Below are 12,549 nucleotides of genomic sequence, written 5' to 3' on the forward strand. Positions count from 1 at the left end.
CTACAGATCCAGAAACACAGAATTCTACACCTGTAATCTGGACACTATGAAATACCTAAACAGGCCGAGAAAAATACCCTGCGTCCTAAAAAATAATACAACCCAAGCATAATCTCCCTTCCTACAACATGAATGCCTACAAGTGGACTGATATCTACAGTACTTTCCTATTCTAAAGTTGCATCACCAAATTAGGAGAGACTGTTTGTGGCCTGAGGACTACACTGTATGGGAAGTCAGAAATTACAAAGATAAATAGGACAGCAAACTCTCTGAAACAAAATTCACTTTGTTTAAAGCTTGTGTTTAATAGCAACAGATATAGATTTCAAATTTTGTCAATTTGGGATAGGACGGGTGTATTGACATTTTCTCTGCTTTGACTTTTACATGATTATAAAGCCTGAGAGTTCATAATGAGATATAGTTTCATTTCAGATATTGAACCAAAACCTGTGCTCAAACCAGGTACCATTCTTACCATGTTTACCCATAAAACGTTTTTGGGTTACTTTGCCATTCAGGGTTAATGAACACAGGCAGTTGGGACAGCCTGCTGAATTTGGTGTGTGTAGCACTGAGCGGTGTTGAGCAAATGTGACCAGTCTCCAAGGAGATTGAGGACTAAGACAAACACAGGCATGCACACAGTCACACCTAGGCTAATTAACCTACCAGTATTTTTATATGTATGGACTGTGAGAGGAAACCAGAATGCCCGAAGAAAACCCATGTGAACACAGGGAGAACATAAAAACTCCATACAGATAGCACCGCAGGTGTGGAATTGAACCCAGAGCCCCAGCTTTGCAAGGCTGCAATGGAAACCATTGTGTCATCATACCTTCCAAATCCTTATCCTTAAGAGAAAATGTGAATTATAAATCAAAATATAAATGTAATACAGTATGTTGTAATTACAAATAATAAAATAGCAAAGGAACTGAATATACTTAAAAGGGCACATGTGGGCACAATACTGTGTAAAATAACACAAACACCTACTGTAGCTGAATGGACAGACATACAGTGCTTGAAGGAGATCTGTGAGGGAGGCACACAGTTGTTAGCTAGTGGAGAATTTATGCATTTTCAGTAGTTTTCTAGAACTCTATATAAGCAAGGATTGTCTTGCAGTTTGGGAAGATAGTTACTCAATATGGAAACTATGCATGAGTGAGTTCCACAGATAATGAGAGAAAGCTATACAGTACATTCTACATTTACATACTTTGAATATAAAAGTGGGCACTGTATGCAATTTGCAGGTGAGAGGAATTGTATTACTAAATGTAGGTAATATATTAATTTCTTTTTTTTTTTCCACAGGCAGGTAAAGCTCACTTTGGGTATGTGTATGGCATTAGTGCCTTGGGATGCCTTGGAATGTACACACTTTTGAACTTGATGAGTGTGACAGAAGTCTCTTATGGCTGTGTGGCCAGTGTTCTAGGTTACTGCCTTCTCCCAATGGTCAGCCTATCCAGTTTTGCCGTGTTCTTCTCCTTACAGTGAGTATTATCTGTTTGTTGCATTATGCATTATGGGTTACATTTACACAGTCATTATAAAAGCAGTGTTTTCAATTTTTTAAATACCAATAAAAATTGGAAGCTTATAGTAATTGTATTCCACATATATCCCTCTTGTTTTCAGAAGACCAAATTTTCAATGGAAGCATTTTACATTGTTACTGTTAAGACCTTTGTTTTTACTTTCCAAAGGTAAAAAAACATACAGTAATAGTGTTATGATTTTATATGCAATTTAATTTAATAAAACTCAAGTTCCTCACATTAAGAAAACAAATCCTGCATTAGGCTGCGATAATTTTTATGAAGATTTATGTAATATTTAAAAAAAATGTTACAAAGAAAAACTTCCTGAATATCAATTTGTTTGCCAATAAACTTCTCATAATTGTCCTGTAAATCGTTTGGATAATCTTTCCTATGCTTTTTTAGTATGCCACCTGAATCCTGACAAAATAAAAATCATAAAGAGAGAAGTGTACAATTAAAGGTATAAAGAACAGAGGTTAATTCCTTGCTGAAAAGTGGATTAAAAATACACTGTTTCAGCCGTGAAACCACCTCCCATATGGCACCAAGGCCATGTCCAAAACTGCAGAAACAATTGTGTTTTCTTTCTTATTTTCAGGAATCAGCATTTACTTGTTCCTATAAAGGTATGCATTAGTAAAGACAATTTAAGCATTCCTGTTTTCAAGTATTGTGCTTTGTTGCTTAGTATCGTTTATAAACTAGTGTCCTCTGCTTTAAAATCTTTCTCCCCCAACACACATTATTTACAAAAAAAAAGTAAAGTTAGGCACTGCAACCCCTCTTCGATTTTTTTCAGTTTAATATTGCAGTTTTATCACATAGAAGTCAAGTATCTCAAAACCATAAAATGTTGCTTCTTTTTGTATTTTCTTGTACTTTTGTCAAATTATATTTATAATGTGTTTAGTAAGATTATGAGACTAAGCATGTGTATGTATTTTTTTTCCAGAGGTATTCTTGGGAGTATTTTTGCTCTTGTGATAATTCTTTGGTGCAGTGTGTCAGCTTCAAAAATTTTAATTTGCACTTTGGCAATGGAAGGACAACAACTGCTGATTGCTTATCCCTGTGCCTTACTGTATGGAGTGTTTGCACTTTTGACAGTCTTCTGAAGTTTTCCATTGTTTAAAAAGCCTCAAAGCCTCAGGTGAATACTATATACATGTATATATATATAACAAATTCCTTGTTCAAGTTGTATTAAAATGATATTGTTTAAGTTTTATTGAAATGTTTATTTACTCATTTAGGTCGTTTTAAAAAATGTTTGCAACTTGATTGCATATTTATAACATTTACACTGCACTGCAAAGGTATTTATTTGATGTTTGGATATACGGTAGATCAGCTTCAACATTACTTTCCATTAAATGATAACATTTCTGCTTCCAAAATAGACACTTAAATATTCCATCACCAAATAAAGTGATTTTGTTATTGGAAAGAATATTTGTTTACCAATAGAATGTTCATAATCACTTCACTGTTTTGAATGAATGTTAAGAAAGTTCTGCAAATGGAGAGCTCCTAATGGTTTTTGTTTGTTGATTTTGAAGGTGGTCACCAGATACTGTGTTTGGGAGGAAAAAGAAAATATTATTCTAATGCTAATTGCAGTCCTGGTATCATTAGCATCAAAAATGAAAAAGTAGAAGATCAGTCTACGGAAGATCAGGAGCAGAAGAGGCTGCCATGATCCTAGCTAGCCTACAGTCTTTAGCCCTAGACAGCACCACCTAATATCTACCTATCACTTTTATACTGTAGTTAAATGTATTTACAGTACATTGCCAGATTACCTTAATGCATTTTTTTGGTCAGAACTGTCAACGGACATTGTACCAATTTATTAAAATATCTGATAAGTTAACTATGACATGGGAACCTTCAGCTTATAGTCTCATCTCAATGTGCATATTTACTAAGGAAGCTTACTAACAGCCTGATTGAGTATCCACACCCGCCTTGACATTTCAACAAAAAAAAGTTTTTTATATTCCCCCCAACCATCCATCATTTTTTAAACCGCTTTATCCAGTACAGGGTTGCAGGGGAGCCAGAACCCATAATGGCAAATAATGGGTGCACCCCAATGGGATACACCCTGTTTGGAGACACCAGTCCATCACAGGGCACACACAGATACAAACATAGACATGCCCACACTCAGACCAGGGTACATTTCCCCAGAAGCCAATTAACCTACCAGTATGTCTTTGGAGCGAGGGAGGAAACTGGAGCACCTGGATGAAACACACGTGAACACAGGAAGAACTTACAAACTCCACGCAAATAGCAAACCAGGAATTTAACCCTGGGCCCCAGCACTGCAATGCTAACCAATGTGCTTCCATGCTGCCCCTCCCCCCTCCAACCAAGCATATCTAAATGTGATTCCATCAGCAGTAGTAACGAAATGAACAAAGTTTAATGTATTTTATTTTTCCTTATATTATGCACATTATGCTTTATATGTTGCAAGTTTAGGACATTTTGGATCTGTCTTAAAATGAAAACATAAGAAGTTAATATTTTTAATATACTGTATATAAATATATTATGTTTTAGTGTTAATGCAATTCAAATAAACAGTTATATTCACACAGTTATGTATAATGTATATGTTATAATCTTTTTATCCACCATATGTATTCCTTGTAACAGGTACCAAGTTGTCATATGCACCTTCTGTTACTTGCATAATGTGTCTTCTGTGTACTGTTACATAAAAAATAGAAGTGGGTGGTTGATTTAAGGAGAAGCTTTATTCTAAATTTCAGGTGAACTGTTGAATGCACTATCTGTAAATACATAGATTAGAAAAGATTTGATTCTTGAGTGCTGGTGGAATGTGTGAATCGTGTTTAAGGATAAAATGTATGTTTTCCTGGTATAGGAGTCTTTGAATCCCTGTGAAAGGATACCGAAAAAAAAGGTCATGGTAATCATTGTCACAAGAAGAATGGTCAATGCACATTAAGCAGAATAAGGAACATTAATAGTTACACTCCAGTAAAGAAAAGCGCTATCAGTGGTTCTCAACCAGATGATGAGCTTTGCATGCCTGTGTGAGGTGGTGAAGTGTTTTTAAGAGGCACCACTGCTAATTCTCCAATCAGACCAGGTATCTCAAAGTTGAACATTTACATTTCATTGGCAGGGCTGACATTTTTTACTAAAATGAGAAAACTCAGTATTACTTCTGACTCTGTGTTGTCTTTTTTCATGCCGTGCTCATGTCAATTACAAGCCATAGGACCCAATAAGTTCTCCCAATTTTTAAATCATGTTTCAAAAATCCCTTACATTTGTGGCAAAAATCCTTATAGTTTGTAATTTATAATTTGTGATTGATTTTTTAGAAATAAATGGTATTCAGACTACATAACAAATATAATTAGAATATTTTTAATACTTTTTTCAAGATTGCATTATTTATGTTGTTTATTTTTGTGTTATGTCTCATTTTTCTATAAAAAATACATCACCTATGATCGGCAAACACTTGAGACTTAAAGCTCCAGATCTGACTTCAGTGGAAATAGCATACAGCTGTACTTTTCCAGCACAGAGCAAACAAGGACATGAACACAAAAGGAAGTGGGGGAACCTTCGCACTGACATAGAAATTCTCTGCAGATCTTGCTCATCTAATCTGGAATACCTCACTATCAAATGTCACCCCTTTTGCTTACTGAGGAAATTTTTAACTGTTATTTTACCGCTGTGTAAATTCACCCACATGCTAACACCAAAGCAGCACTCACCGAGTTGTACAGCGTCATCAGAAAATATGTCAAATTCACAACCGGAAGCTCTAATATTGTGGTCATTTTTAATCAAAAAAGTACTTTTACTTTTACAAAGTACTTTTAGCACATAGCTGTTTGCACTAGTGGCAATGTCTGCAAGGGCTTAGCGTGAAGGGCCCCCAGTCCGCATCGGAGAGGACTTTACTGAAGGTTATTATCTGCAATTCTTTGTGGAATGGTGACATTTCAAATTGTAGACTATCAAAGCAGAGAATGTCATGGAGATGTATTGAAGGTACGAAGTTTTTATATAAAATGTTTATTTCATTTCCCCATTTTGACTGATGAATATTCATTTACCTGGGGGGTGTTTTGAACATGGAATATTTAATAGTACAAAGCTTTGAGGTATTGCCAAGTTTACCTTATTTAGTTAACATTGAATGAACGTGACTGAACCCGTTATGTACACTATGGAACGTTACCATTCCACAAAGAATTGGGGGTGATTCCCTTCAGCCGAATTTGTTCCAATGTGCACTTCAGAGAAGGGCACGTTAAGGGCGCATTGGGGGCATTTCACCCTTGTGAAACACAAATCTAGAACAGGGACACCCTTAACTCTTGCAGACTTAAGCGTGAATGCGCATATGAGGGGCACAAATTCCCAAGTGTGGTTATTAAGAGGACCCTTAGAGGAGCATACAGCTCCATTTCACATCTGAATTTTGGGAAGTATGACCACGCCTCCATGCTCCTACTTTCTGTTTACAAACAGAAGCTGAAGATCGCGCCACCTGCAGTGAAGATCATGAAGCACTCTTAAGATGCTGCCAAGCATAAAGATTCTTCCATTGATTTAAACAAGCATACAGAGGTGGTTACATCCTACATCAATAACTGTGTGGACAGAGGTTTTCCTACCAGGAAGATCTGGATATACCCCAATCAGAAACTGTGGATGCAAAAAGATAGCTGCAGTAAACTTAAAACATCTGCTGCCTTTCAAATCAGAAGACAGAGAACTTACAGAAAATCAAGGTATGACCTGGTGAAAGCCATCAAACTGGCTAAATAGAAATACAAGGACAAAATAGAAAAACAGGCACATGTGGCAAGGGCTGCAGGCTATCATAAGCTATAAAGGCAACACCAGCAGTATTTCCTCCTCTGATGCATCTCTGCCAAATGAGCTGAACACCACCTACTCCTGCTTTTAGGCCCAAACATCAAATCCACCATCAGGGGACCAGGGGACTTTGTGTCACAGATCTTTAAGAGAGCGAAAACCTGCAAAGCAGCCAGCTCAGATGGCATTTCCCCATGAAAACCTGTGCAGGTGAGTTATCTCCTGTATATACAGACATTTATAACCTTTCTCTGACTCTGTCCGTCATACCAGAGTGCTTCAATAAAAAACACAATTGTGGGCCTGCCCAAGTAGACTAAGGTATCATGTTTGAATGATTAACACCCAGAGGTGCTAATTTCTGTGGTTATGAAGTGCCTGGAAAGTCCTGTAATATACAGTAAAGGGCACAATCCCATACTCTCTCGATTCTTTTCAGTCTGCTTACTGCTCAAATTGGTCTGTTGGTGATGCAATATGTTTATCACTAAATATAGCCATTGAATATTTAAACAGGTAGGGCACCTATGCTAGGATGCTATTAATAGACTACATCTTGCACTCTGGAATCTGGGCTTATATTACTCCATCTTCAACTGGATACTGGATTTTCCGATGGTCTCTGGTGGTGAAAATTGGCATACAATATCTCCTCTACAGTAATCCTAAATGCCAGCACCATATCACCCTGCACCTCACAACTGGCAGCCCACTGAAGCTAAGCAGGTGTGAGCCTGGTCAGTACCTGGATGGGAGACCTCCTGGGAAAAACTAAGGTTGCTACTGGAAGAGGTATTAGTGGGGCCAGCAGGGGTCGCTCACCCTGCGGTCCATATGAGTCCTAATACCCCAGTATAGTGAGGGGGACACCATACTGTAAACAGGCGCCGTCCTTCGGATGAGACGTAAAACCGAGGTCCTGACTCTCTGTGGTCATTAAAAATCCCAGGGCATTTCTCGAAAAGAGTAGGAGTGTAACCCTGGCGTCCTGGCCAAATTTCCCATTGGCCCTTACCAATCATGGCCTCCTAATAATCCCCATCTATGAATAGGCTTCATTACTCTGCTCTCCTTCCCACTGCTAGCTGATGTGTGGTGAGCGTTCTGGTGCACTATGGCTGCCGTCGCATCATCCAGGTGGATGCTGCACATTGGTGGTGATGGAGGGGAGTCCCCATTACCTGTAAAGTGCTTTGAGTGGAGTGTCCAGAAAAGCGCTATATAAATGTAAGCTATTATTATTATTATTATTATTATTATTAAATGCTCCCTAACAGCTCCATAAGTCTGATGTTTCCACCCAAGACTCTATTCCTTGTTTACCTTCAGTATAACTGTACAGCCATTTACAGCAGCAACCACATTATTATGTTTGCTGATAACACCACAGTTATGGGCTGAACAGTAACAATGATGAGTCTGCATACAGGAGCATGGTGGAGCATCTGACAAGGTGGTGCCATGACAACAACCTGGCCCTGAATGTCAACAAGACTAAAGAACTCATTGTGGACTTCAGGAGACCAAGGGGAAGTCATGCCACAATCAGTATTAATGGCACAACAGTGTAAATTGTCAACTGCTTTAGATTCCTCTGACTGCAGATACAGTTGACTTGGATTGGTCTCACAACACTGAAGCCAGTTAGAAAAATGCACAACATTGCCTCCACTTTCTGCGGTGCCTAAATAAATGTGACATGGGGAAGCAGCTACTTGTGACACAGCATCATAGAAAATATCCTATCTAGTGGTATCACTTTATGATATGGAAATACTACCAACAATTGTGCCCTAGACAGGGTTGTGGCAATGACACAGACAATTCTAAGATCTGACTTATCATTAATTGATCCAAAGATCCACACTATCCACTATTACTGTAAAGCCCAATCCATTATTCAAAAACCCTAACATCTCAGCCACAAACTGTTCTGCTCCCATGCTCTGGAAAGCAGCTATGGACAGCAAATTAATTCTTATTAAATTTACTAGGGCACATCAGCAGGAATTCAAAGATTAATCAATGAAAAATTGAATTGGAAGTACTTCTATATGGGTTTGTGTCCATGATTTGTGAAATGGCACAGAGTAATTAATATTCATTAATTATGGTATACTAAGTAAAATTGTCAAATTCTCAGATGATACAAAAATAGTTGGAGCTGCAAATGGAAAAATGCAATGGAAGAGATTATTTTATAAATTCAGAACAAACAAATATCAGAACAAACACAGCAGTCTATAAAGTCGATATGAAATGTTTTGTTGATAAAGTCAATTTGCATCCTGACATTGTCACATGTTAGAAACTAAACACAGCGGGTTAATTACAAAGAACTGAAAGAAGCATACTAACAGGAGTACAACCCATGCTTACATGAAGCTGCGGTTTAAACTTGTGCTCCGCCTTAAAACCAATTGCAACAAACTTTGCCACTGCGCTTATTCAGCAGCACCGTACTAAACCTGTTCTCAATTGCAACGAACACAAAGTAATATCTGCTGCCCTCTAGAGGTGACTAAAGTAGCGATCTAACTTAAACCACCTCTTCATATGGTTTAAGCAACATAGTACCATACTTGCCGTAACGCTAGATCACATTAGAAGGCTCCCGAATGTATTGGAAATAATATCGTCACCACGTACTGAATTTATACATCCATCACAATTTATTGCAATATTTAACTCAAATTGCTTAACACTCATACCACATTTATTAATAATGAAGTTCATTAATACAGGTACGTGTGTATTAATAAACATGTAATTTACTTATGATTACATTTAATGTCAATCATTATTATTAGCTGTGAATTTTAAGATATCCTAGGGAGTGAAGAGAACAGAACGTAAGCAAATAGTTATATAAATGGAACGTGAGCTTTAATTCGTTTTTTAAAATCTGGAAGTAAACTGAATAGATTTGTTAAATATTTTATTGTGATGGGTCTCCATATTTGTGGTTATCAGAGGAAAGCAAGGATAACGAGTAAATTGGTGGTACCCAAGCATACTTTAAAGAAACAAAACTCGGCATCTTAAGTGATTATTTATGACGTAATGACTGTGTTGAAACAGTGTGCTGAATGCCTTGGAGACGGAAGAGGTGGCTCATCTCAGTCAATCACAAGGCTGTGTAGGACTGCACATGCCATGATGATGATGCTGGCTCTTGATGGACTGGTATGCAAACCAAATAACAGACAAGCAAAGCGTTGTTTTACAATCCAAAAAGTTCGTTCAGTGTGGCTTCTTGCGTTTTTATGACTCCTGTTATAGCTCAGCTAATGTTGTAGGATTGTGCACAGGTATCAAAAGAACTTGATTTGAAATATAAGCTCCTACTGACACAGGAGGAGAGAGAGAAAAGTTTATTTCAAGAGAAAATGAAAGTTCTGAAATGTAAGCAAAAGGCACACCATGCTAAAGAAATGTATTATAAAAAAATAGAAATGCTTAGAAGGTCAGAGGAACAATAAACGTCTTTTTTTCTCAAGTAATTTTATAAGTTTATTTTACAGTTTTGTTAAAAATAAAACTTTACTGGTCATTAGTGTCTTTTGTAACGATTTAGCAATAGCAATGTGGCAGCTTGTTCGTCTGGAGTGTCTCGCTAAACGAAATTAAAACCGCAATAATATGTTAGTGTTCTGTTTCAAACGTGCAGCTGCGGTTCTCATTTGTTTCGTGACTAATTGCAATAGATTAGTCAATCAATATCTCATTAATAACTACGTACCCTCATCCAGCGAACTGTGGCCTAAATGCAATTCCTAACTTTAAAACTAACATTTGTCAGGAAATTTAGTTTAAATATAAACAAGAAACAGACAAAGTAATAATTGTATATTAATGTGGCCTACGTATTAACCTACTAATCAGATTAATTGAAATGTTCTGATGCAGTCCCCTGCAGTTCAGGCTAATTAGTACAACAACAACTCCGAGCCCTGGGAACCGGATTAAGCACAAGTTCATCTGAACTCCAATTTTGTTCCATGCATTTTTCGCTGCGATTGAACCTGGGCTAGAGATGATTTCCAGAAAGTACCGTGCATCAACTTAGTACGCAGCTGTGTACTCCATATTGGCCAAGAAATACCTCACCGCTGCTGAAAGCCCTCTCAGAAGGTGCACTGGTGCCAGGTATGCAGAGGTATTTCTTGGCCAACACTGTAACCTGTCACAGATCTGTACTCAAGCCAGAGACTGTTGACAATCTTGTCTTTCTGGCACGTAATCTGTAAACTGAAACACAATTTAGTATGTGCAATGCACCGTCTTTTTCAGATTTTTACACAAAGCAGCTGTTGGAATACTCAAGGAGTTATTACTTTAACGCTTGAATATTTTAAAAAAAACATTTGTAATTTAATTTTGTTTTAAGGAGTTTTACATATTTAAGTTTATAAGAGAAAAGAGTGGAATCCAGGATACAACTTTTTGAAACTCTCTTAACAAATAGCAACTTTGATGCAAGCACTCCATTCATTTCAGCTACTATAATCAGCTGGTCATATCATTTAAACCAACATGGGCCTAGGCCAATAATTTAATTAGTTATATTTGATATATGCGCTGATTGCTAGTTTTGTTACTGTTTAGAATTTTTGTGCTAACACTTCATGTTTGGCACATTCATGATGATGCTTTATATAACTATTTGCGAACTGGTCTTGAGTTAGACATACATTTATTAAGGTCTTGGTCTTTTCTTAGATTCACCCCCACTAAACCTTTTCCCGGACTTGGTCTTGTCTCGGACTTGGTCCTTTCTGGTCTCAGTTTTGTCTCGGACTTGACCCCCTGTGGTCTCGGGCTGGACTTGGAATCAGACTAGATGGTCTTGACTACAACACTACTGAGAGAACAGCACGTTTATGAATCTCAATGCACATGTACATACGGCAAATAAACTCCTCTCTTTTTTTTGCAAGATCTTTGCATAACAAATAAAGTGTTACTTTTCAAAAGTACCTACATAGTGTGATAAATTATAAATAACATTGCCTACTACAATGAGCTATAGAATTACAATATATTAAAAGAGTAAGTAATAGGTTTATTCCATGCTGAAAAGAGAAGAAAGAAAACGTTTCGGCCGTGGAGACTTCTTCAGGTAGAGCCTTCCTGCATGTTGTCGTGGAGCCTTCTCCATGGCCGAAACTTCATGTTTTCTTTCCTCTCTTTTCAGCATGGAATAAACCTATTACTTGTTCCTTTGCAGCCTACGCATGCCTACCCACTTGAACTATCAAAAGAGTAGTCTAACTTAATACATAAATATCTATGGAGTTGCTTTCCTGTGAATATACAATTATTACATAAATCATTTAAATAAACTATTAAGCCAAATGCATTAGGAAAAAACTGAAATATTTGTCTGAAGATATAAATCTAGATATGAATATTTTGATCTGATCTGTATTTAATAAATAGAGTTTTGTAACACTTTATAATAACTTTCATTAATAAGTCATTAACAAACATTATATAATGCTTAACAGATCATTAGTTCATGTACATTCACATAGTTATAAATGTCATTAAATGATAATTCATATTTTAGGTCAGGTATTTTAGGTCATTTTTAAATATTTACAAATAATTTAACAAATGGATAATATTTTTTACCATTCAGTAACCCATTATTCATGTCGACAAATCATTCATTAATGTCTAGCTGATTAGTAATAAATGTCTTTTAAGACCAAATTACACCTGTTTTATTTATCATACACAAGTTTGTTGTTCATGATTTGTACAGTCTTTAAAACTGTTTATTTAATGTTTCTGCCTGCTTTGTAACATTGAAAGAATGTATTGTATCTAGGCTTTTATACTTTACATCTTTACATATAATTTATTCATGAGTTGTATATCTTTTTGCAGTACCTAATCTAAAGTTGAAACTATTCATCCATTGTAAAGGTTTATAATGTAGCGGCAATGCTTGTTAATAAGACAGAATTAAGTGTTGCTGTGCTTTCCCAAATGAGGCCCCATCTCCCTCTTCATCTCTGTGGTGTAGCTGTCTAGGGAGTGCCAGATGGACATCTGGACTGCATTCCTAAGTGTCAGGAGTAAGTGACTCATATCT

General features: G+C 36.8%; 1 protein-coding gene across 2 annotated transcripts in view; it reads left to right on the top strand.

Moving 5' to 3' along the window:
* LOC148677871 (protein YIPF5) overlaps window positions 1–4,908 on the top strand; it is a 37,514-nt gene extending 32,606 nt beyond the window's left edge. For both annotated transcript variants that reach the window (XM_088627553.1, XM_088627545.1), the window contains exons 5-7: window positions 1,330–1,511; window positions 2,515–2,712; window positions 3,122–4,908. In XM_088627553.1, the coding sequence (XP_088483679.1) occupies window positions 1,330–1,511; window positions 2,515–2,677 (345 nt within the window). In that variant the 3' untranslated portion in view covers window positions 2,678–2,712; window positions 3,122–4,908. The remainder of the gene's footprint in view (window positions 1–1,329; window positions 1,512–2,514; window positions 2,713–3,121) is intronic.
* The last annotated feature ends 7,641 nt before the right edge of the window (window positions 4,909–12,549 follow it).

Source organism: Lepisosteus platostomus, chromosome 1 (assembly GCF_059453375.1).
Source record: "Lepisosteus platostomus isolate fLepPlt1 chromosome 1, fLepPlt1.hap1, whole genome shotgun sequence".
NCBI classification, from domain to species: domain Eukaryota; kingdom Metazoa; phylum Chordata; class Actinopteri; order Semionotiformes; family Lepisosteidae; genus Lepisosteus; species Lepisosteus platostomus.